Source organism: Ovis canadensis, chromosome 3 (assembly GCF_042477335.2).
Source record: "Ovis canadensis isolate MfBH-ARS-UI-01 breed Bighorn chromosome 3, ARS-UI_OviCan_v2, whole genome shotgun sequence".
Taxonomy (NCBI): Eukaryota; Metazoa; Chordata; class Mammalia; order Artiodactyla; family Bovidae; genus Ovis; species Ovis canadensis.
Genome location: NC_091247.1, coordinates 179,046,506 through 179,072,854, shown reverse-complemented (window position 1 = coordinate 179,072,854; position 26,349 = coordinate 179,046,506). Strand labels below are relative to the sequence as shown.

The window sequence follows — 26,349 nt, the reverse complement described above, 5'->3', positions numbered from 1 at the left end:
AGGCCTGGTGTGCTGTGATTCATGGGGTCACAAAGAGTCGGACACAACTGAGTGACTGAACTGAACTGAATAATATGCAATGTTGAGCATTTTTTAAGCCCACTACTGGGCAATACCCTGAGAAAATCATAATTGAAAAAGACACATGTACCCTAATGTTCACTGCAGCACTACTGACAACAGCCAGGACATGGAAGAACCCTAGATGTTGTTCATTGACAGATGAATGGATAAAAGAAGTTATGATATATACGTACAATGGAATATTATTAAGCCATAAAAAGGAATGAATTTGAGTCAGTTCTAGTAAGGTAGATAAACCTAGAACCTGTTATACAGAGTGAAGTTAGTCAGAAACAGAAAAACAAATATCATATATTAACACATATCTGAAAGAAATCAGTCCTGAATATTCATTGGAAGGACTGATGCTGAAGCTGAATCTCCAATACTTTGGCCACCAGATGCGAAGAACTGACTCATTTGAAAAGACCCTGATGCTGGGAAAGATTGAAGGTGGGAGAAGAAGGGGACAACAGAGGATGAGATGGTTGGATGGCATCACCAACTCGATGGACATGAGTTTGAGTAGGCTCCAGGAGTTCGTGATGGACAGGGAGGCCTGGTGTGCTACAATCTGTGGGGTCACAAAGAGTCGGATATAACTGAGTGACTGAACTGAACTGATGGAATCTAGAAAAATCGTACTGATGAACCTATTTGTAGGGCAGGAGGAGAGACTCAGACATAGAAAACAGACTTATAGATAGAGCAGGGGAAGAAGAGTGTGGGACTAATTGAGAAAGCAGCACTGAAATATATACATTACCATGTGTAAAACCAATAGCTAATGGGAGGTTACAGGGAAATCAGCCTGGAGCTCTGTGATAATCTAAGGAGGGGGGGCAGTGGAGAGAGGTTCAGGAGGGAGGGGACATGTGTATACCTATGGCTGATTCATGATGATGTATAGCAGATACCAACACAACATTGTAAAGCAATTACCCTCCAATTAAAAATAAATAAATTTTTAAAATATCACGAATGAGGACTTCTCTGGTAGTCCAGTGGCTAAGACTCTGTACTCCCAATGCAGGGGGCCCAGGTTGAACCCTGGTCAGGGAACTAGATCCCACCTGTTGCAACTAAGACTCAGCACACACAACTACTGAGCACTCTAGAGCCCACGAGCCGCAACTACTGAGCCCATGTGCCATAATTACTGAAGACCCTGGGCCCTAGAGCCCGTGCTCCACCAAAAGAGACGCGATCATGATGAGAAGCCTGCTCACCGTAATGGGAGAGTAGCCCCCACTCACCATAATTAGAGAAAAGCCCATGCAGCAACAAAGACCTAACACAGCCAAACATAAATAAATAATTTAAAAAAAAGACTCAGCACAGCCAAATAAATTAAAATATTTTAAATAAATATATATTATGAGTGATTAGCAAAAAATGTTTTTTAAAAATTTAATCCACCCCTTTTAGATATCTCTCATTTCATCAGACACTAAAAGGAATCTTTAAACTGATAGTTTTACTTCATGTACAAAGTTTCAGTAATTTAAATCATTAAGTCTTGACCTGATGTCTCACCTTTGAAATTCTGACTGCAGAAGGAGCTCCAGGAAAACCGGGAATACAAGTTTTAAATTCACTGATTTTGCTGAAAGGGCCTATTCCACAACCATTGATGGCAGCAACCCTGAATCTGTATCCTGTGCCTGGAACAAGATCTTGTTTCTTAAGTAAACTGTAGTCAGGTGCGTCTGCATTTCCTATCTAAAATGTAATATATGCAAAAGTCAAAGGAAAGATGCAATTAATTATTTTTCATTGAATAACAAAACTTTTAAAGAATGAATTAAGTTTTAGGGTTGTAGTGCACATTATTTATTTTCCTCTTTCATATATGGAATGAACCCCCTCAAAACAAAAGTAAATAAGCCCATAAATTGGTGATTCTCATCCAGAAGAAAAGTGCCTTTCCAGTTGAGAGTCACTGGTTATAAAAAGAAATATAAAGGTATTCTGCACATCAAGAATACAGAGAAAAGAGAAAAAAAACTAACCAGTATTAACAAAGTAACAACTATCTCCATGTAAATTTAACTTGGAATAAAAATCTCAGAAGATTTACTGTCAGTCTAGCCAGGAACGATACATTTTGGACATAGGCAAGCAAGCTTGATAGAAAAGGAACAACTAGCACACCAGCACAGAGCATTTTAAAAATTAATATTCAGCAGATACTGAATAAATGTTAAATTAAATAACCGGATTGCATACTCTAGGTAGGAAGCTCATAACACCTACAACTTTCAAACAGTTTTTACATCACTACATCACTGTGAGACAGTGCCAACGTTTCATCCCATTTTTAAGGGAGTTACTTCATTTCACAGATGAGGAAACAGTCTCAGCGAGGTTAAACAAGTGATTTGTCCAAGGTCACACTGTCAAGTGCTGAAACTGATAACTCAAACTCAAGTTTACTATATGTTTCCTTCTTTGGGGAAAGACAGATAGCTACCAGGCCCTTAGATACAGGTAGTTCCATATATATGAAATCAAACTACAGCCAGAAATTTTGTTAGGCATAATACTAACACAATATGAATAAGGGTGTCTGTTTTTGTTAAGAATTGGAGGATTCAATATGTAAAAGTGGGACACCAGAAAGTAGTATTAGAGAAACCAAAATATAATGATAAATGTTACATTCTCCATTTGTAAGATCTTTGGGAGATTCAAACCTGAATATCCATTTTGTTGGCAATTCCCTCTCTGCAATTCCTATTCCAGAAAAAATTAGTTCAGTATGCTTTGGAGCTGTTATCTATTTCATAATTCTTAGAAGGTTAATTCTCTATATATAAGGTCCTCACTGTATTCAATAGTGTTAAGGACTTTACATTTCTTAAATTATGAAATTGGGACTAACAAAAGTTCTAAGTTAAAAAAAAGTTCCGTTCTAAACACTCCAGGTAACAACATTAGAGATACTTCAAGAAATCTTCATCTGTACTGGCCAGACTGTATCATTCCAGCCCAGTGAGTGTATAAGACTTTTAAAAATAACCTGCTTGTGATATATTCTATAAACAGAGCCTTAAGAAAGAATACAATAACTAATACAAACTCTTAATTATAGGTAGTAAACAGATCCCAATTTCACTCATTCAAATGTCCTGAATCAGGATTACTTCTTAAAGTTGCATGTTTGAGGCTTATACTAACAGTGTAGAATACACGTCAATAGCTACCTTTGAAATGCTTTGCTTCCCTTTTGGCAGCAAATAAAACTGGCTCACCAAAGCTGTATTATTTTTAAAAATTCCTACGTCACACCACTGTCGTTCTCCTGCTTTCACCATGGCCACCGGATTTGAAGGAGTCTCTTTCTAATTTCAGAGAAAGAAAAATTTATGAAGACTCTTACTGAACATACAAGAAATGCCAAGATTTAATAACTCCATGCAGTGATCTACAAGTATGTATATGGGTAAACGCCACAACATTAATAGCTCATAAGTAAATAAACTCTTAACAGATTAGGTCAACTGACAAGTGAGACAGGGATGCCAATTCAAACACAGGGAGTGACAGGCATTCTCCAAGTCAGTAGCTCTGTGCTATCAACCTACTGGAGTTAGCATGCTTTCCAATCAGTGATACGTTAAAATGCCAGCTGTTTTATAGAACATTGTCATTTCAGAGACTCTCTCAGAAAATGTAATAATCCCTTTAGTGTGACATTACAACTCGCTCCAAAAGGAGCGAATAAGGAAAAATTCATTGCAAGCTGGCTTATTTCTAGATTCAAAAACAACTAGCAGAAATTCAGTGATCTTTGCACTTGAAATACCTGTGATTCTCCAAACCTAAAAGGAGAAAAAATGTTCAAAACTAAAATGCAATTTGAATATAATTTAGCATACACTAAAGAGGAGCAGATTAAACAGTTTGACATTTTTATCTTGCTTTAACAAATAAACTTCCTGTACCTTAAACTACTTTTAGTGATAAGTGAATTATACTTGTCCTTTTTAAGCCCATCTTCTTTATAAATGAGACACTGTTTCCAGAAGCTCGAAACAAATATGCACTTCAGTTATTTAATCTGTCTTAAATATATAACAGCAGAGGTACATGCTTATAATTCACAGTACTTGTTATTGAGGCTATCACACATGATAAAGTGAGCTAACCAGGAGAGTCTTAAAGGTTTTTAAGAGAAATAGCTTTAAACTTGTTAAAACGCTCTTCAACAACTTTTATAAAACAACTGGCTCCAATTGCAACTATAGATACCATTCCAACTGATGCACTGTAAAACAGATTCAAGAGAAAAAAAATCATTTTAATAATTCTTCTTTGAGAAGAGTTATTAGAACACTACCGCTTAACATTCTGGAAAGGTGAAAGCTAATGAAGGTAAAGACATGATCAAAATCCACAGAATCATCACTGAAAGAAAACTAAAACTACAAACTGTTCTTGAAGGTTCTAAATGGTAAATGTTAGGTTAAATAAAAACTCTTGCTCATAGCAATAAAGTTGAAATGACTGATAATTTAAAAATATACAAAACCACATATATGTATTATCCTCCTATTCATCCACTTGAGACAATCTTAGTATAATATTTGTGAGGCACATTCCTGGCATTTAAGTTTGATACCAGGCAGACTAATTCTGGCCTTCCACCAAAAAATCCAATGTTAGAGATTATTAGGATATCCTACAGGTATGTCTGACTCAAGATTGCAATATTCTGTTGTTCTCCTATTAAACAGCTAGCAATAAAACCATCCAAGTTTTATGTTCTATAACATGTCTTTTTATTCTTTAAATTGTTAAGTAATTTACATATGTACATATATTTATGTATATACACACATTTCTGATTATGAAAGTTAACATTATAGAAAAAGACTGAAAACATAAAGAAAAAGTAAAAATTATCTTTGGCCCCACAACCTGAAGAAAATCATCTAGCAAGGTAGTATAGATTTGTGTGGACTCATGTGAGAGTGTGAATGTATGTACTGTGTGTTTTTAATAAAATTGGGAATGCACTATATATATTATTTTTTTATCCAACTTTTTCCCCTTAAGGTTACACTGTGAACATTTTTCTCTTTAAGCCTCCATTTTTCAATCTGTGTCAAGTAATTACTAAGAGGATACCCAAGAGCCTTTTCCTGAATTTAGGCTGAAGTTGCTCAGCATTTAAAGTGTATTTAGCCACCTGTAAGCACATCTCATCTCCAGGGCATATACTTACAGAAAACGGCATCGTGGCAGCATGTGCCTCCACACGGCTTATCTTAGTTGCAGGCAGTGCACATGTTTCATCAACTAAAAATTAAACAATTCATCAGATAAGACTTATATAATCACTGAGCAAACAGACACATTAAAATATAACTTATAAATATGCAAAACTAGCCAGAGGGAGAAAAAAAATCACAACAATTAGAAATATGGACCCTCTAACTTGAACTAATTCACAAAGCTCATTTTTCAAGGATTTGCTGACTAGCTGGAACTTCAGAGAATGTTTGTCAAACATGAACCAATTCCTATTGCAAAATCATAAAATAAGAATTTACAAAATCAGAAATTGATCAAGCTATAAGAACTGTTACTCCATAGCAGAGAACTAATCTTTTCTAAGGAAAAAACGTTTTGCTGAATAAACTCATGGTAGGAAAGATAAAGTCTGATTGTATTACAGTGCAGCAGAGAATATACTATGTAATGATTTTAAATGAAATGCCTTTATCTTTTTATATTCAATTCAATCCAAGATGAAATGCAATTCCCATCTAAAACAAATACGTTTGCTGAATTTCTATACAAAAATGGCTCAAAATACAGTATGTGAAACACATTTCAAACCTTCAGCTTTGGTACTGAATGCTGTTAGTGAAGTTTCATCTTTAACAACTGCCCCATTTGTACTGGATGATTCAGTTTTAATGGTCTGCTGGGTTACCATAGTTTGTGCGCTGGAAACAGTACTGGATACAGAAGTTTCAGGGATTACTGTTCTTAAGTCCAGGCAACTACTTAGAACACCTATATTTGCTGAAGTGTGAGGACCTAAAATTAAACGGAAAAGATTAACTATTAACAAATGAATATCTGCAAGTAACTGCTGTATCTTAGAGTTCTTGTCACCCAATTCTAAGCATTCTCAATTTTAAAATCATTAAACGTGAACACCACAAATGTCAGCCATATGACTTAACCATTAGGCATAAAATATCAACATTTAGAAAAATAAAATGCATCATATCCATGGATGTCCAACTTCTCAGTTCCTTCCTCCATTCTAAACCCTGAATCACTGTTCTTAAATTCTACTCAACCATAGATCAAATGGCCTTGCCTTCCATTTTAGGGAAAGAAATAGTCATCAGGCATGAATGCCACCCATTTTCTGCCTTCTCTTATCCTAAACTAGAAATGTTTTTATGACTGTGCCCAGCCCCTCTGTCTTCTCTTCCATTTCAGAAGATGACTTCTCCCCTAAGGTAAGTTTAATCTATTCGCTTGTGCTCTTGGTCCCATTCCTTCCCCTATATTTTGGGATCCTCTCTTATCAATCATTCCTCTCTCTTCAAGGTTTTCAAATTCTTCTGTGCAAGTTTTGGCCCTCAATCTATACACATTATCAAGTCTTCTCCAGTCACCATCTTCCCTTGCTACTTTCCTTCAGAGCAGTCTACTTTCTTGACCACCCCAATCTGATTGAGCACACCACTCTAAGGAAATGGCTCTGACAAATGTCCAGGGATAGTTAGCTCTAAGGGATACTGATCAATTTTCATTTACTTGACCTCTGTGTAATATAAACAATGCTGACCACATACTTTTTTTTTGAAGCTGTTTCTGTCTATGACTTGTATTCACTCATGTATGCATCATAAATGTATAGTTATAAATGGTAATACCCACTACAGAGGTAAAAAATATGATACCATTATAAATGTATAGTTATAAATGGTAATACCCACTACAGAGGTAAAAAATATGATACCATTTTTTTTTGGTTCTTTGCCTAACCTTCTTGGGAAGCCTTTTCAATCTCTTTAGCTGACTTCTCTTGTTCAGATGACTCTAAATGCAGGTATTTTCCAAGCCCTATCTTGTCTCCCATTGCATATTTCCTTGCTGCTTTAGCTACCATTTACAAATCATACATCTCTCAACTATGTATGTCCTAGGCACAGTGTCAGGTCCTGAGAATCCAGCAGTGAACAAGTCAGAGAAGGTCCTTGTTCTTGTGGATATTAGACATTCTTAACTTTGAAATTAATATTTCCAGCCAAGAACTGCCTTCTAGACTCCAGACCTATGGTATCCAACTGCCCACTAGAAATCTTTACCAACATGTTCCTCAAGTGTCTCAAAAACAGCAAGTTCAAGGTTGAACCTATCTTATTCCCAAATCTGTTCTTGCTTCTGTATTTCTTATCCTGATGAAGAGTATCATCATCCACTGAATATCCAACTCAGAAAACTGGGAGTCATATTCAACTCGTTTTCATTTCTCATATACAACCAGTTTCCTAGTCTAATAGGTGCTACTTTCTAAGAGTCTCTGAACTAATGTATTCTCTCTTCTCCATCTCACCCACTGCTTTAGTCTCTGTGCATCTCTTTAAGTCCTAAAAGAACCTTCTAACAAGTCTCCAATCATCTCCTATAATAGCTCTTCCTGATGGTGAGGCTAGAATGTCCTTTCCAAAATAAAAAACAAAAACTAATCGTGCCACTCTTTCACTTTTGAAAAATACCAGTTACTCCAACCTACAGAGGAAAAGCCCAATCTCCTCTTGTTAACCTGAGACTAGCTAGCCATTCATTTACATATTTGAATATCCACGATGTGCCAGATGCTGTCATTGTATAACCACTCGTTTCCCCATTTGCCTAATATTAATTTTATCCAAACTGCCTTATAGGTAGGATTTAGAGTACATTAGGATCCTAAAATCTCAAAGCTCATATTTGTTTTCAAGAGTGTAAACTTCTCTACATGATGGACATAGAAAATCACTATAAAAATTTAAATTGATGTCTAGTACCAAGCTTTTATAATTCTGACCAAATGATTCATTTACATCAGCAAATCAACAAAACAAAGTTTCTCCTCTTCCACAAGTAATGAAATCAGAAAAACTATAGGAAACTATTTTTCTTGAATATTTTTATCTACCATGGATTCTTAAAGAAAAATGGAAATAAAAAGAATATTTGTCTTGTTATTTACTGAAGAGGGATTAGCTTTTTATTAACTGTCACAATTTTTTCAAATTAAAAATGAGGCCACATATTACTATGCAAGGGATATATCAGAATAAGATTTATAAAAGTTTAGATACTGAAATCAGAGGTAACATTTAATATATCACAAATGATACCAGAATATTAGAATTAAAATCTTTTAAATACAAGCCATCAAATTATAAGCTGTTCCATGCATTCAACAGGCTAATCAACAGTTCTCATAAATGAACTATCTTTCTGAGGATAATACAGTTATTTGCTAAACAAATATTTATTTATTCATTTATTTATTAAGTGACTACAATTTGCCAAGCATGGATCTGGGTGCTGAGGAAATATATGTGAACAAGACAGACAAAATCCTGACCCAAAATAAATAATTACAGATAGTTATAAGCACTAGGACAATAGAATAATGGAACAGTGACATTGAACACACTGGCCAACCTCAAATGGCATACGAGAGCTTGCCTCATTTAAATTCTGTAGTCAATAACTAATCTTCACTATTTAGGTAAGTTCTTGCTTGGTATCATGACATCATTTTAATTAGGGTTAATGTAGTAAGTATATATCATCTTTTGAAACTGGATCCAAACTATGTAACATTTACTTTTTCAAAGACTCTAAAATTCTCTATATTATAAAAAGCTTTAGCTTTATGTAAAATGCCATCTTTATACCTTCATTTTTCCTTAGCATATCCACCACACAACTATTATGATTAGAAGCATTAGCTGACAAAGATGAATGCAAAGAGGCATTAGAATCATTTGATGCTTTGAGATCTGGTTTGTTTTTCACTGAAGTTCCTTTCATGGCTGTATGTTCAGATTTTACATTGTTCACTATATCACTGATCTACAAGAAAGAAAATAATTTATTGCAGCAAGTAATGTTCAATTAAATAGAAATATATGTAAAAACAAGCAAAATAATTTACAACTTAAATGCTTTTGAAAATAAATTATCCAAAATATAAAACAGCTTAAATTATAGCCTTATATTATTCTTTAAATTTTATAATAGCTTAAGAAAACAATTTCTTTTCACTTAATATCCATTCTCAAAAGATCAGTTCTGAAGGGAAAAGGAACAGTAAATTTCGAGGGAATAAAATTTATATTTTACAAGTGGTAGCTAGTATTCAAGTAAATATGGACAAGCTAGACCAACCTAGTCAGCATATTAAAAAGCAGAGACATTACTTTGCCGACAAAGGTTCCTCTAGTCAAAGCTATGTTTTTTCCAGTAGTCATGTATGGTTGTGAGAGTTGGACCATAAAGAAGGCTGAGCGCCAAAGAATTGATGCTTTTGAACTGTGGTGTTGGAGAAGACTCTTGAGAGTCCCTTGGACTGCAAGGAGATCAAACCAGTCAATCCAAAAGGAGATCAGTGCTGAATATTCATTGGAAGGACTGATGCTGAAGCTGAAAGTCTAATACTTTGGCCACCTGATGCAAAGCACTGACTCCTTGGAAAAGATGCTGATGCTGGGAAAGACTGAAAGTAGGAGGAGAAGGACGACAGAGGATGAGACGGTTGGATGGCATCACCGACTCAATGAGTTTGAGTAAGCTCCGGGAGTTGGTGATGGACAGGGAGGCCTGGCGTGCTGCAGTCCATGGGGTCTCAAAGAGTCGGACATGACTGAGCAACTGAACTGAACTGAATAGGTGACAATACCCAAGGTACTGAGTTTAACATTCTGGTCAAATTTTCTTAACAAGATTAGACATGTATACTAAAGATTTTGTGTGTGCTAAGTCACTCTAGTCATTGCCAGCTCTTTGCAACCCCATGGACTGTAGCCTGCCTGGCTCCCTTGTCCATGGGATTCTCCAGGCAAGAATACTGGAGTGGGTTGCCATGCCCTCCTCCAGGGGATCTTCCCCACCTGGGGATCAGTGTCTCTTATGTCTCCTGCACTGACAAGCAGATTCTTCACAACTATAGCACCACCTGGGAAGCCCTTACTAAAGATCTTTTGAATCCTAAAAGAAAAATCTGTTACATGAAACCTTCAAGCATACAAATTATTTTGTATGACTGAGTTTTCCATATAGGCATCAAGATTTAATACATACACATATCAATATTCTTCACCATTAAACATTTAAGATAGCAATCTTCCTAATCACCTGTTTATTTTCTTAAAGATACTATAATAAACACATTTAAACCTTTTGGTAATTCAAATCACCAATGTAAATATCAGTTATTATATAGCAATAACTACAGGTCTGCTGAACCATAAAGGTGATCTGGCTTCATTCAAATACCCCAATATTGCCTGCCTCTTTTAAGTTACCTGTTTTTTGTTACTTTTCTGTCTCCATCTTTAATGTCAATTATAACCATAGTCAATTATAATTTTTCATGGCTCAAAGGATACTTGTTCATAATATGCCCTCTGTGCTGTGCTCAGTCATGTCTGACTCTTTGCAACTGCATGGACGGTAGCCCACCAGGCCCCTCTGGCCTTGGGGCTTCTCCAGGCAGAACACTGGAGTAGCCATTCCTTTCTCCAGGGGGTCTTCCCGACTCACAAACTGAACCAGGGTCTCCTGCTTTGCAGGCAGATTCTTTACCAGCTGAGCTACCAGGGAAGCCCAATACACACTCAGCCTCCATTCTAATTGACGGTGATTATGCTAGTGCTAATAAATGACGATGGTGATATCCACAACCATTAGGGACCATTATACTACCTGATAGGCTCCATGATACATATTTATAAAGTCTGAATCTCACTTACGTTTCACAAGAATTCTATAAATTGGATAATATCACCCTAGCTTATAGATGGAAAATAATGAGACTCAGAGATCTTAGATACCATACCCATGATCAAGTAGCCAGCAAGCAGCAAAGCAAGAATTTGACCTCAAGTTTATTTCACTATGAACTCCCCATGTCATACTATCTGCGAGCATAGTACAGTGAAGTGCAAAAAATGAGGCATGCCTTTATAGAGCAGAAAAGGCTGAAGCTAAGAGCCTGTAGGTGGAAAGTCATGGACAGGTGAACCATTTTTGCTAAAGAGCCCAGAAAGGCTCGGAAATTGGAGGCATCAGGTTCTTTGGAGGCTGAAGTACAGAATGCAAATAAACACCAGAGGACCATCATATAGAAGACTATATAAACGGTGGTTGTATGGGGAGGGAGGTGGGAAGAAGATTCAAGAGGGAGGTGACATATGCATACCTATGGCTGATTCACGTTGATGTTTGGGAGAAACCAACACAATTTTATAAAGCAATTATCCTTCAATTAAAAAATAAATTTAAAACTAAAAAAAAAAAAAGTGGTTGTAGCCCCAGCTCTGCTCTTCCAGTATACAAAGGCAAACAAATTCCACACCTCCATTCCAACTGAAGAAGGAAGGTAGGCACAAAGATTGAAATGGGAGGCTCTGGACTATGGTACAGTATCTCTCTGGTGAGGCTGGAGAATAGGCAACCTACTGAAAATGGGGATTAAGTGAAAGTCTGTATACTGAACAGAGAGATACCGCTTACCCTGCATTAAGCTCCAGGCTTAAAACCCATAAGCAAGAGGCTGGAGAAGTCTCAGAGGAAACCCATTGGTCCAAGAGAAAAGATACTAGTATTTGTGGATTCTCACCCAGAAACCCTCATTAAGGTCTACTAATCAAACATGCTATATGCATACAGCCACTATGGTCTGAGCATTTGTGTTCTCCACAATTACATGTTGAAATCTAACCCCCAAGGTAATGGTATCACAAAGCAGCAAGTTTGGGCTGTGACTAGCGCCCTTATAAAAGTGGCCAAGAAAGATCAGTTGTTCCTTCCACCATGTGAGGATACAATGATCAGTTAGCAGTCTGCAATCCTTCAGAGGTTCCTTACCAGAACTCGACCATACCGGCACCCTGATCTTGGACTTCCAGACTCCAGAAATGCAGGAAATAAATTGTTCTTGTTTATAAGCCATCTAGGCTATGGCATTTTGCTAGAGCAGGCCAAATGGACTAAGACAGCCTCCAAGCTCCTTTTTAATGCCTCACTTTAAACATGAAAGGATACCAAGCATCACCAGACATTTGTTGACAGGCTCTAATATGGAAGTCCAAGACCACATTTTTTTAAAAGGAGCTTGAAAAACAGAAATAATGCTGAGAGAAGAATATAACTCACCTTTTTTTAAAAAAAGCATAATTCTTGAAGAGATAAGAGATATATTATATTTTTGAAGCAAAAATAAAATGTCATAAAATAAAGAAAGAGTAGGATCAGGCTTTTAGAGAGTAACTATGTGGCTGAATATATTTAAAAACTGAATAAGAAATTTATAATACAAATGAAGAAACTTTTCAGAAAGCAGACCAATCAGAAGAAAAGATAGAAAATAAAAAGTTAAATCAGAGGATTAGTTCAGGAGTACCATCATTCAATAACAGGAGTAACAAAAAAAAGAGAATGTGGAAAGAATAATCAGTAGTGAAAGCCCTAAGTTCCCAGAATGACACAGTCCACTGAATGGACAGCACAGTGAACAAAGCAAAGACATACACTCTAAGGTACATGCTTGTTGAAATTTCTGAGAACTAGGGATTAAAACGAAACAATTAGGTCTCATGTAAATGATCAGGAATCCAAGTGGCATCCAACTTCTTAACAGCATCACTGAATGCTACAAGACAGTAGGAAAATGCCTTTCAGTTTCTCAGGAAAACATTTCCAATATAGAATTCTATAACCCAGCCAAACTACCAATCAAATGTAAACAGAGTGAGAGGCATTTTCAGATATGGAAGATCTTAAAAAGTTTACCTTTCATACTCCCTTTCTCAGGAAACTATTGGAGAATATCAAAAAAAGAGAATGACATGAGATCAAGAAACAGGCCCTAACACAGAAAAGAGATAAAAGAAGCTTACAATAAAAAACAAATGGGGACTTCCCTGGTGGCCCAGTGGTTAGGAAGTTGTCTGCAGGCGTCATGGATTCAGCCTCTGGTCTGGGCAGACTCCACATGCTGTGGAGTAACCAAGCCCATGTGCCACAGCGACTGCGGCGGCTTCTCTTGTTGAGGAGCACTGGCTCTGGGGAGCACAGGCTTTGGCAGCTGTGCTGCACAGGCTTAACTGCCTTGTAGCATGTGGAATCTTCCCAGACCAGGGATTGAACCCATGTCCCCTACATTGGCAGGCAAATTCTTTTATGACTAATTCACACTGTTGTACAGCAGAAACCAACACATTGTAAAGAAATTTTCCTCCAATAAAATAAGAAAAAAGGGGAGGGGAAAAAGAGCCCATGCACAACAATTAGAGAGCAGCCCTTACTAGCCACAACTAGAGAAAGGCTACATGCAGCAAAGAAGACCCAGCACAGCCAAAAAAAATTAAAAAATAAATAAAACTTGTTTTTTAAAAAAGAAACAAATGGAAGTTTTAAGATTATAGCTGAGTAGCAGACTTAGAGAAGAATTAGCACAAACTAGAGCATCAAGCCAGAGGTTTCAGTAGGGATGGTTACTGGGGCAGAGGGGTGGTAAAGAAAGAAAAAAGAAACTATATGTTCGAATATTTTGAGTTTTATTATTTTATTGGAACATCAGAGTATGAATTAATGATAGGCAAGAAGAAAATCAAGCAAATGAAAAAGTAAGGCAGTCAACAATGCCAAGAAAAACAAAAAATTACATGCAAAAGGAACAATGTTCATAGCACATTACAGGGCTCAGCTCTGAGTATATCATCATCACAATGTAAATATCACATAATGATTCAACTAAAAATATTATAAGTGCATGGGAAGAGAAAGGGGAGGAAATGAGACCAAAAAAATCTTCATCTTCCATTACTGAAAACAATTGATCTAAAACTAGAAAGTCAGGAAGTGGCAGCACAAGGATTTTATTTATATGCACAAAGGTAGATACAGAAGAAAGATAAAATATTTGAAAGTAGTAGTTTCTAGAGAGGCAGGATCAAGAGCAAATAGGAACAGAGTAGGGAACCATTGCTCTTTATTATAAACCTTGTAGTAACACCTAAATTTATTTTTTAAAATATATATGGTGTATATGCTTGTGTGTATACTAGCCTCTGATACTATGTACAATGAGACTTCAATCTCCTAGCCAAGGGTTCTTAATTCAGGCTACTGTCACAATGATACGCAGAGCTTTCCTTAAAAAACAGTTAACTTGGTCATCATCTTAAAGATTCTGTTTCACTGGATCTGGGGAAAGGCATGGGAACCTGTGTTTATTTGTTTTTAATCTCAGAGGTGAATGTGATGTATAGCCATGGTTGAGACTCCCTATCCTAAGGTAATATAAAATATTAATAAAAACTGGCAGTATAACCATAAACATTCATTTACCATTATACATTTTTTCAACTTACACTGTTAGGAATGATGCTATTACTGCCTTGTCTGTGAGGGTCCATCCTGACTCCTGTAGAAATAGGAAAGTTCAGACTGATATGCTATAAATAAACTACCAAGAAAATATGTCACAGTCAAATATTTTTAAAAGTTACATATTAAAGGTTTAAAAATTAGTAACTATCAAAGTTTATCTGTTTTCTTAATAGTCTGCTTAATAGCTGATTTAAATCCTTTTTGGAAGAACATGTAAAATTAAATTTGCTTTTACTTTCCAAGTGCCTGTTAGTTCAAATATTTTTGAAAGCTGAAATATTTATAAAAAATAATTAAACAAGTATCATGTCAAATTAAGAAAGCACATCAAAATGAACTACAAAAAAACATTCTACCCTACACATCTATGTGTTCTACTATATCACGATGGTAATACAGCCAAGTTCCAGAGTTGAAACATATTTGATTTACCAGGTAGGAAACATCATAGCATAACATTTCTTAAACCAGATCTAATCACAGGCTTTTCTATAGTTATCTTTTTTTCATAAAGCATATGAGCATACATGCTCTAAGCGTAAAAACTATACTACCTTGCATATTTGGTGATGCTGAAGAATCTGATGAGGCAGCTTGGTATGGCAAGTCTGTATTCAACTGCAAAAGATAGCCCTCAACTGTAGGCACTTCATCCCATTTGACGTGAAAAGAATTGGTAGTGGCTTTGATCAGTTGTACTTGTGATGGTGCTGGTGGTTTCTCTAAAGAACAAAATTGGTATTAAGTATTTAAGTTTCAAATGTATCAACAGTTTCTCTATATAGTTTGTAGAGACCTGGAATTCTGAAAATATCAGCAATGAATATTTCATCTGTTTACTAAGACGGAAAAAATTTACTCAGATAAGCAAAGCTATAGCAGGTCAAATGAAAATAATTTAGAGTTCTGATTCAATGTATTTATCTAATTACTTATGCAAATAAAACTATAAACAAAATAATCCAGGTCTAAGCTGAGTCACCAAATTTAAAAAAAAAAATTAATCCTAGAGGAGGGGGGGAAACCAAGTACTTGACAGTTACAGCTTTACTATTTTACCTCTTCAGGAGCTTTTAATTTTATGAACCAATTTTAAGCCAAGAGAATACATGTTAGAAATACTGTTAATGTTAGCAAATATGATTTAGAGCTGATATTTTAGAAAAATATAACTTCTTTGAAGTTAATACCTTCTTATCAAAACTTGTACTACTCAAAACAGGTAATTATTTTGGCATAAAATATTACCAACATTTCTAAAACAAGTTACAATCGTGGACTCTTGAACTGGAGAAAAGTACCTAAAATTATTTCTACAATATCCCAGTTTTCTTTTTGCTTACCTACAAAATTAGGGAACTCACAAATCCCAGAGCAGTATATTCCATCTCTAGACAGTTACATAAGGAAAATCTATTCTAGTGAGTTGAAATTCCCTGGTGGCTCAGAGGGCAAAGAATCTGCCTACAGATTCTTCCTGCAGCAGAAGATCCAGGTTTGATTCCTGGGTTGGGAAGATTCCCCTGGGGAAGGAAATGGCAACCCACTCCAGTATTCTTGCCTGGAGAATTCCATGGACAGAGAAGCCTGGTGGGCCACAGTTCACGCAGTCACAAAGAGTTGGACATGACTGAATGCCTAACAGTTTCAGTTCAGTGAGCTGAAATCTGTAAGTTATAATTTAATCTTTATATAACAAGTCTAATATCTATTTCTTTGTATCTTTTAGAATAAGAGTCAGCAAAAGCAAACTATGGCTCATGGGCCAGATCCAGTTTGTGCCTACTTTTGTAAATAAAGTTTTACTGAAATACACCTATGTTCATTTGTTTATGCATTGTCTATGAGTCCAGCTTTTGGGCTTCCCTGTGGGTTTGAACAGAAGGTAAGGGAAAGGGTAGGGAAGATCTCTATCCCTTGGTAGGGAAGATCCCCTAGAGAAGGAAATGACAGTTCACTCCAGTATTCTTACCTAGGAAATCCCAAGGACAGAGGAGACTGGAGGGCTACAGTCCATGAGGTTGTGAAAGAGTTAGACAGGATTAAACAACTAAATAACATGACTCCTTTTATGTTACACCAGTAGAGTTGAGTAGTTGTAATACAGATCATATGGTCCACAAAACTTAAAATATCTACACTCTGTGTCTTTACCAAAAAAAGTTTTATGACCCTATTTTAGAGGATAATTAAGCCAAGTTCTTTCAACTACTCCCATGTAAATTCCTCCATGATCCTATTCACAACTCAGTTTATTTATGTTTCTCAAAGTAAGGCAACCCATACCTGAGAAAAAGCAGACAAATAGACAAGTCCAGAAGATACACCACCCACATAACAGAAGTTACATGAAGAAAAACAGAGAAAACAGCAGGGTGTAAATCAGTGAAATAAATCAAGAAAATTCCCACAACTGAAGAACATGAGCTTCCAGACTGAATGGACTCACTGAGTACTCAACATAAGGAATTTAAAAGAGACACACAACAAGACACACAACATACATCATAAAATTTAAGAACAGTAGAGACAAGGAAAAAACCCTAAAAGCTATTAAGCATGAGGGGGAAGCTCACATTTAAAGGACCAAAATCAGAAGTGGTTTAGATTTCTCAACAAAAACGCCAGAAGTTTGAATACAATATAACACCTTTCAAAAAACATTTTCCCCAGCTTCCAAAATTCTGAAGGATAATGACTTCCAATATACAATTATATTTCCACTCAAACTGCCAATTTGATGGGAAGGAATACTGAATGTATTTTCAAACAATGCAAAATCTCAAAATAAATATATCATCTATGCACCCTTTCCCTGGGTTGTGTTCTACAAAAAATGAGGAAGTAAACTAAGAAAAGGGAAAATAAGAGATCCAGGAAGCAGGGAAACCAGCACAGGTGAGAGGCCAAAGACATCCTCAGGAAGATGATGAAGGGAGACTCTAAGAGGATAGGTGTGCTTAATCTGTAGAAGGCAGAGTTCCAATATACCCTTTACATCCCAGATTGGAGGAGGAGAAATTTCTCCAAGATGAGGAAGTCTGATAGAATATCTGATGCTTCTAACCATAATGAGAGAAGATTTAAACAAGAGAGCATAGACTGAATTAGTGGTAAATATATACAAATCTAAAACAAGGTGACCATTACTAATCCAAAGCAAATGAAGAAGTTGTACAAGAGAGATAATCACCTCTCTGGGTATTCTACATAGCTTACCTGTGAATATGTTTATATGGTTAAAGGTCCGTCTAATCAAGGCTATGGTTTTTCCAGTGGTCATGTACGGATATGAGAGTTGGACTATAAAGAAAGTTTAGCACTGAAGAATTGATGCTTTTGAACTGTGGTGTTGGAGAAGACTCTTGAGAGTCCCTTGGACTGCAAGGAGATCCAACCAGTCCATCCTAAAGGAGATCAGTCCTGGGTGTTCACTGGAAGGACTGATGTTGAAGCTGAAACTCCAATACTTTGGCCACCTGATGGGAAGAGCTGACTCATTTGAAAAGACCCTGATGCTGGGAAAGATTGAGGGCAGGAGGAGAAGGGGACGACAGAGGATGAGATGGTTGGATGGCATCATCAACTCAATGGACATGGGTTTGGGTGGACTCTGGGAGTTGGTGATGGACAGGGAGGCCTGGTGTGCTGCAGTTCATGAGGTCTCAAAGAGTCAGACACGACTGAGCGACTGAACTGAACTGAACTGAATGTAAAACACTGAACTCTCACCTAACAAAATGCTGGTGTAATCATAATCAGTCAGACTGAGCGAGTAGGGGTTAGAGAAGGCGCATAGGAGAGAGGTAAGCAGTGGTGGGAAGAAGTGAGAAATCCTTGACTTCCATGACTTCCACAGTTTGAAAAATGAGCATATTATGACTAAACTGAAAAAAGAGTAACATATTCATGTTATATGGAGATAGGAAGCTAAATACCATAGGAACTGTTTAACAGAGCTGAAAGCACATGCTTGTGAAGCAAGTAAGATGGGAGGAAAGTGGGAGCAAGACTGCTGTTTTTCATTTTTTAAAACTCCTTATGGAAGAATCCTAATCTTTACATGTTCTCAAGTGCACAAAACTTAACTAAAAGTTTAAAAAAAAGGCAAGATGAAGAACCTTTATATCCTTCCCCCACCCACACTGATGCCAAGTTAGCAAGAGAAAAAGCAAAATCTAAATTTTATCTTCATGATAGTGGCCATGATTACTTTTAGACAGATATTCCTGTCTATAGCCTTTTATGGAAAAGTTTATGAAAAACTGGCCATTCAGAGACAGTGATTTTTAATCTTTTAGAAGTCTCAGAATCTCTTAGATTATCTTGTTAAAGTAACATAGTTGCTACTGGAAAAAATTTATATGTGCATATTTTTCTTTTAATCTCAGAGACTGATTAGAATCTTATCCTTAGACTTCAGCTCATAATTCCCAACTTCAAAGATGAATCGTAAGTTCAGTTTTCTGTATTTTTTTCCTAACTCCTAACCTAATATGCTCATTTTTCTACTTTTTGCACAGAAAGCATTTAGTCTCTAACTTAACTGTTCCATTTATTACTTTTTCAAGTATCTTGAAAAATTTTTTAATCTTAATTTTAAAATTAAACTTTCTATATTATAAAAGCAACACATGCTACTGTAGAAAATACAGATAAGAAAGAAAACCTTTTTAAAAAATGTATAATCTCACCTCTTAGCTATTATTACTTTGGTACACAGTATATCCTTCCAGATTTTCCTGTTTATACACTTAAAGAAAAACTGGAATCATAGGTATGTTTTATAATTGCTTTTCTCATAAAACAACACATATTATGTCTCCAGATCTGATTTTTCTACTGCCTTCCAGATTTCTTTATTCCCTCAACTGCTTAACTGATCTACTTATTTCAAACTTAGCAAGGTTTAAATGGAACTTCTCATTTTCTCCACAAGCCTGTTTTCTCCACAGTCTTTCCCATCTCAGTAAATGGAAATAACACCATATTATTTAAGGTAAAAACTTCATTCTTTTTTTCTCTTTCTGTCAACTGCCACACCCAACTCATCAGTCAGTTCTGTTAACAAGAACTGTAAAATACATTTCAAACTTATCCACTGTTTCCACCTCTAGAGTCGAGGATTTCTTTGATGACTGCAAAAGCCTCTTTTTGTCTCTCTGTGTCTACTTTTGCCCCCTACAATTTATTTTCCATTCAAGTTCATTGATGATTCCAAAATACAGATCAGATCATGACACATCTCTCCTCCAACCTAATAAATCTCTCTACCATTGTATTTTAAAAACAATGTAATCTTTACCATGATGTTCCAGGTCCTATATGATCTGTCCTGTGGTCATCGCTCTAATCTCCATGCCTACACTCTTTTACTCAGCTCAGATCTGTTGACAAACATGCCAAGTATTCCCATCTCAGGGCCCTCATACTTGCTTTTCATTCTTCCTGTAGTGTCCCCTCCCCGCCCCACCACCTGGCTTTTTACATGGATAGCACTCTCTCATCATTTGGTGCTGTGCTGTGCTAAGTGGCTTCAGCTGTATCCGACTCTTTGCAACCCTATGGACTGTAGACCGCCAGGCTCCTCTGTCCATAGGATTCTCCAGGCAAGAATACTGGAATGGGTTGTCATGCCCTCTTCATTTGGATTACATCTCAAATGCCAGTTCACCCTTTCCCGACTACCCATTCTCCAGTAGCCACCCCACTTCACCCCATTCCTAGTACCTCCCAATACTATCTTATTGTTCTATTTTACTGTCTTCAGGTACTCACCCAAAACTAAATTTATTTTGTTTATTTGTCTGATTACTGCCCATCAACCTTCTGTCCTCACACTCTCTTATAGAATATAAGTTCTTTGACAGGACAGACGTTATCATTCTTATTCACTGATTTATTCTCAGCATTTAGAACAGTTCCTATTCACAGCTGTCAACCAATAAATCCATAAATATTTATGGAAAAATGGACCTGAGTTCTATACTAAAAATTGTTTTTTATTATAATACTTCTTAAAAAAACTTTTTTATTTTGGAATAATTTTAGATTTATAGAAGAATTGCAGAGTTCCCATATACCTTTTACTCAGTATTTTCTAATGCTAATACACTTAACACTAAGAAATGAACTCTGGAATAACAGTATTTATCAAGGCTTCCCTTGTGGTTCAGTGGTAAAGAATCTACATGCCAATGCAGAAGACATGGGTTCAATCCCTGGGTCAGGAAGATCCCCTAGAGAAGGAAATGGCATCCCACTCCAGTATTGTTGCCTGGGAAATCCCATGGACAGAGGAGCCTGGCAGGCTACACAGTCCATGTGGTTGCAAAACAGCTGGACACAACTGAGCAACTAAACAACAACACTATTTATTAACCAAACTACAGACTATTCAGGTTTTACCATTTTTTTAATAAATGGTTTTTGTTCCAGGATATCACCTTATATTTAGTCATCATATCTCCTTAGTCTACTCTAATCTGTGACTATTTCTTAGTCTTTCCTTGTTTTTCATCACTTTAAACTTTTGAAGAATACTGTTCACATATCCTGCAAAACATCTAGAATGTCCCTCAGTTTGGATTTGTCTGATATGTTCTCATATTTAGAATGGTATTACGCATTTTGGGGAAAAGTACCACAGAGGTGAAGTATCTTCTTATCACATGATATGGGAGGCAGGGACTAAGTGATACCAACACAACTTATCTCTAGTGATACTGACCTTGATTATTTAAGGTGATGCTTGCCAGGTTTCTACACTGCAAAGCTACTAGTTTTCCCTTTCCATACTCTACTCTTGGGAAGGGAGTCACTAAATTCACTCTAAACTCATGGAGAGGGAAATTAAGAAACTCCTCTAGAATGGAAAATACCTATACATATCATTTCTTCCATTCATTTTTAATTTTGAAAAAGAGGTAGTGACATGACAGCAAGCTCAAAAGACAGACATTACTTGATTATTTATCTAAAGAAAAACTTTGTTTGTTAAATACTCTTACTTACCAGTATCAAGATACCAAAGATCCTTGCAGCAAACTTGACTATTCAGTGCTTTTTTGTAGCCGTCTCTTCCACTCCAAAAATATAATCGAGTGCCAATTGCAACAGCACAGTGTCCAGCTCTTGGTCTTGGTCTTGAATTTTTTTTATCTTCCTGAGAATCTGATACTAGGGTGGTCCATTCTGCAGTATCTAAACATAGAAATATCCATGACTGATCAACTTATCTTAAATGACAAAATAATAAAAATTATGTTATTAATAAATTTTATTTTAGTAAATAATTCTTAAAAGACTTACCAAGATTCAGGTAAGAAAATGAACTGGTACACCTCCATTCACAATCATGAGGTGAAGTCTCAATATTCTCCCCTTTATGTGGAACCCATCCACCAAAGATGTACATCCTGAACAACAACAAAAGGAAAACATAAAGGAGCTGGTTTTCTTTTTAAAATCACTTATCACTGTCAAGGAAATGCAAATACGATAATGAATAAAGTGGTCTTCATTCTAGAGTTTATAATTTTATGAAGCCATACAGAATCAAAATTATTTCTCTCTGGCCAGTTATTTAAAGTAGGAAATATTTCAATTATAACACATTTAAAAATCAATATTGTATGCAATATACTAAGGGGTACCTCAGCCAGAAGCATGACATTGAAAGTCAAATTTAGAATTGATGTGTATAGTAACCAAAGAGAATTCAGTTTCATATAACTTTGGTCACTGATATCATCAAATGAAAAACATTAAATATGTTCCTCAGAGCCCTAAAGGTTCTTGAGACATGCCCAGTGGTAACTGAAAAGGTAAGGCTCATCAGGCAGAGCTTAGGCCATGTAGCCTCACGCCAACCAGAGAAGCTGTTTTTTAAAATCTGTTTTCTATATTATAGTTCTAGTAGAAAACCACATTTTATAAAAGAGTTCTGCTGTTTAAAAAAATGAATATCTTATTAGATTTTGCTTATGGTTATTTTTGAGAAGAACTAATGAGGTTCTAAATTTTAACTGTTGTCTCCTAAAAGATTACCGTTAAGATAAAGTCTCTACAGAGATAAGTACTTACTTCAATTCTACTTAAAACAATATTCCTAATCCTGGCTCAGTGTGGCATAAAAAAGGGAACTTGTTGATGACAGTTAACCTTGAAGGAGTGCTCTTTATGCACCAGGCACTGTTGGAAGCATTTTCCATGTACTGATTCATTCAGTCCTCATGGGAGCCTTGTGAAGGAGCTTTTACTGTTATCCCCATTTTATACTTGAGTTGGTTTAAAGCTCAATATTCAGAAAACAAAGATCATGGCATCCAGTCCCATCACTTCATGGCAAATAGATGAGGAAACAGTGGAAACAGTGGCAGACTTTATTTTTTGGGGCTCCAAAATCACTGCAGATGGTGACTGCAGCCATGAAATTAAAAGACACTTACTCCTTGGAAGGAAAGTTATGACCAACCTAGACAGCATATTAAAAAGCAGAGACATTACTTTCCCAACAAAGGTCTGTCTAGTCAAGGCTATGGCTTTTCCAGTAGTCATGTATGGATGTGAGAGTTGGACTATAAAGAAAGCTGAGCACCAAAGAATTGATGCTTTAAACTGTGGTGTTGGACAAGACTCTTGAGAGTCCCTTGGACTGCAAGGAGATCCAACCAGTCCATCCTAAAGGAAATCAGTCCTGAATATTCATTGGAAGGACTGATGCTGAAGCTTAAATTCCAATACTTCGGCCACCTGATGCAAAGAGCTGACTCATTTGAAAAGACCCTGATGCTGGGAAAGATTGAAGGCAGGAGGAGAAGGGGATGACAGAGGATGAGATGGCTGGATGCCATTACTGACTCAATGGACATGAGTTTGAGTAAACTCCGGGAGCTGGTGATGGACAGGGAAGCTCGGCGTGCTGCAGTCCATGGGGTCACAAAGAGTCGGACATGACTGAGCGACTGAACTGACTGATAATTGAGTAATCTGAAGTACAGAGAGATTAAGTTTCTTTGCCCCTGAACAGACAGTACAAGTATCCAAGCTGAGACCTGAATTCAGGTAATCTGGTTACAGAGTCCACCTTCTATCCATAATGCCATCCAAAGTATAATCATTGAACACAGAAGCTAAATATACACCTGAGTATGAATCAAGCACTACCAAAAATGTGTAAGAAGAAACAATGAGTTACGTGTGTCAAATCTATTGATGGAGGACAGATAAGTTTGACATCACCCTGCCTTACCCTTATGTAATACCTACTCTGTGCATGATGTAAGGAATGCAAAGAAGCAGAAGGAGTATGAGAAGAAAATGCATGATATTTTGGCTCCTGTGCACGTATTATTTTGGTTTCAGTAAGTGCAATCAAGCATTATCAAATCATCTTCAAGAAACTAGCAGCATCACTCTTCTCTGTATGTGTCTTTCTTAAGTTTGTTAAAAAGAAAAAAAGACCAAAATACAAAATAACACCATACTTATTTCCTATAACACTGGCTGTATGAAGGCTTCGTGGAAGTGGCACTGTCCCTTTAGTTTCTGGTTTTGACCATGACATAGTTTCTAAAAATAAAAACAAGTATATTAGCAACTTAATCTAACAATAGAGAATTACCTCAACTTCCAGAAATTTTTTAAAAAAGGGACCTACCAAAATGAAGCTAAAATGTTTCAAAACCATTATTTGAATTTTATCTTAAAATAAACATTTTCAGCTGACACAAATTGTCAATCACAGCAATCTATTTACACTTGAATGTTAGTATTTGCAATGGAGAGGTGTATTTAGGGTGCAAACAATTTTGAATTAAGACTAGATTAAGGTTTTTAACATTTTAAGTAAAAGCACATTGTGCAGAAGACACTCAGAAGTGACAGCAAATGTATCTTCCAAATATTCATTCCTACAGCACCTTAAAATAGCTGTGCAAGGGTTTATCGACCAGCTGTAACATTCCTAATGCCACATTTACTATAGACAGGGTAACCACATAAATTCAATCATCCTCAACTGGGACACTTTACAGAATGAAAGGAGGTACTACTGATAATTACATGGGACAAGAAGCATAAAACAGGACCATTAAAGGCAAACCAGAAAATATGGTGATCCTACTTATAGGGAGCCCAGGAGTGTCACTATCATAAATCAAACATTCATTTGTTCAACTTGACTCATCAGCAATCATTCATATTAAATCTAAGTACAACTCAATACTGCAATAAAAATATTTTTCAAGGTAATTTTTATGTTTGCCTTTATCAATCATACTGAATTTCTAAGCCTGAATCAACTTAAGCTCACCTAAGTCAAGTTGCCATAGATCATCCAGGCGAGCACCACACATTCCACCAAAAATATACATTTTAGGGCTTCCAGAATCTCTTTTGCAATATATAACAGCTGTGTGGGATTCTCTTGGAGAAGGCACAATCCCTTTAGTCACCGGAATGCTCCAACCCACAACACCAGAACCATGCTGTAGCTCCAGCTCATAGAAGTCATTTAAATATCTAGGATATAATGAAATAAATTAAAACATTAATATAATATATACCTTTTATTTGCTTTTTATTTCTATTTATAAAAATTATATATGCTTACTGTGAAAAAGTCATACAGTACAGAAAAATATTAGGAGAGCAGAAACCCCATAACTCATTCATTCAATGCTATTTATTAAACATTACTGTGTACCAGGCACTCTGGTGGGGATCATCAGTGAACAGAAGAGATTTAAAAAACCTGCCACCATACAGCCAACACTCGTGTCCATGACAATACTGTGATGGTTTCAAAACATAGCCTCAAATTCCCTGACCTTTTTCCCTACAGCAAGTAGGGTTTATGTCCACTCCCCTAGGTGCTGGGTAGGTTGTGACTGCTTTAACTAATAGAGTACAGTGAAATGACACTATGTGATTTCTGGGGCTGAGTCACAGAAGGCCAATGCAGCTTCACTAGTGACCACTTGCATTCGGAATCCTGAACCTCCATGAAAGTTCAACTGTCAGAAAACCACCATCTGAACAGGACACACGCAGGCACACAGGATGACAGTCCTTGCTGAGTCCATCCTTCAGCCATCCCAGCTGAGGCATCAGACATGGGAGTAACCATTCAAGCCTTCCCATCTGAGGGCCTAGCCATCACTGCTGTCTCCCATATGAATTTTCAAAGGACAGAATCCATGGACACAATACAATGGTTGCTAGTTTCCATCACTAACTTTTGGGGCAATTTATTATACGGTACTAGATAACTGGAACAATCACTACTGACAAGAGTAAATACCCTTTAAGACCTCTCCGTCTATGGATAGCTACATACGTATAAGCAAGGTATACTAAAAATGTTGCTTTTCAACTTTTTTTTCTTTATAAATTTTCACTCTATAATGTCATAGCAATGTTCTACATAGCTTTTCTACTCTAGAAATTGGCATCAGACTTCTCATCTGTGACATGGATGTTTCCTATGTTTTCAGCAAAATGATTTTCATAGGAATCTGTTTCTCAATAATTGAGTAATCAAATTATTACTCAAGTATGAAGGCAAAATTAAACATTTCAGAACATATAAAACTTCAAAGTTTAGCCATATAATTTGTTTTGTGAAAAAAATGATTC

At 36.4% G+C, this 26,349-nt stretch overlaps 1 protein-coding gene across 2 annotated transcripts in view; it reads right to left on the bottom strand.

Annotated features, from left to right (window-relative positions):
- The window catches only part of HCFC2 (host cell factor C2), a 43,660-nt gene that overhangs the window by 3,143 nt on the left and 14,168 nt on the right, over nt 1-26,349 (bottom strand). For both annotated transcript variants that reach the window (XM_069585211.1, XM_069585212.1), the window contains 11 exons: nt 25,025-25,233; nt 24,198-24,282; nt 22,021-22,127; nt 21,724-21,912; nt 15,264-15,431; nt 14,691-14,743; nt 8,991-9,168; nt 5,911-6,114; nt 5,294-5,367; nt 3,270-3,407; nt 1,600-1,785 (listed from right to left, as the gene is read on the bottom strand). In XM_069585211.1, the coding sequence (XP_069441312.1) occupies nt 1,600-1,785; nt 3,270-3,407; nt 5,294-5,367; nt 5,911-6,114; nt 8,991-9,168; nt 14,691-14,743; nt 15,264-15,431; nt 21,724-21,912; nt 22,021-22,127; nt 24,198-24,282; nt 25,025-25,233 (1,591 nt within the window). The remainder of the gene's footprint in view (nt 1-1,599; nt 1,786-3,269; nt 3,408-5,293; nt 5,368-5,910; nt 6,115-8,990; nt 9,169-14,690; nt 14,744-15,263; nt 15,432-21,723; nt 21,913-22,020; nt 22,128-24,197; nt 24,283-25,024; nt 25,234-26,349) is intronic.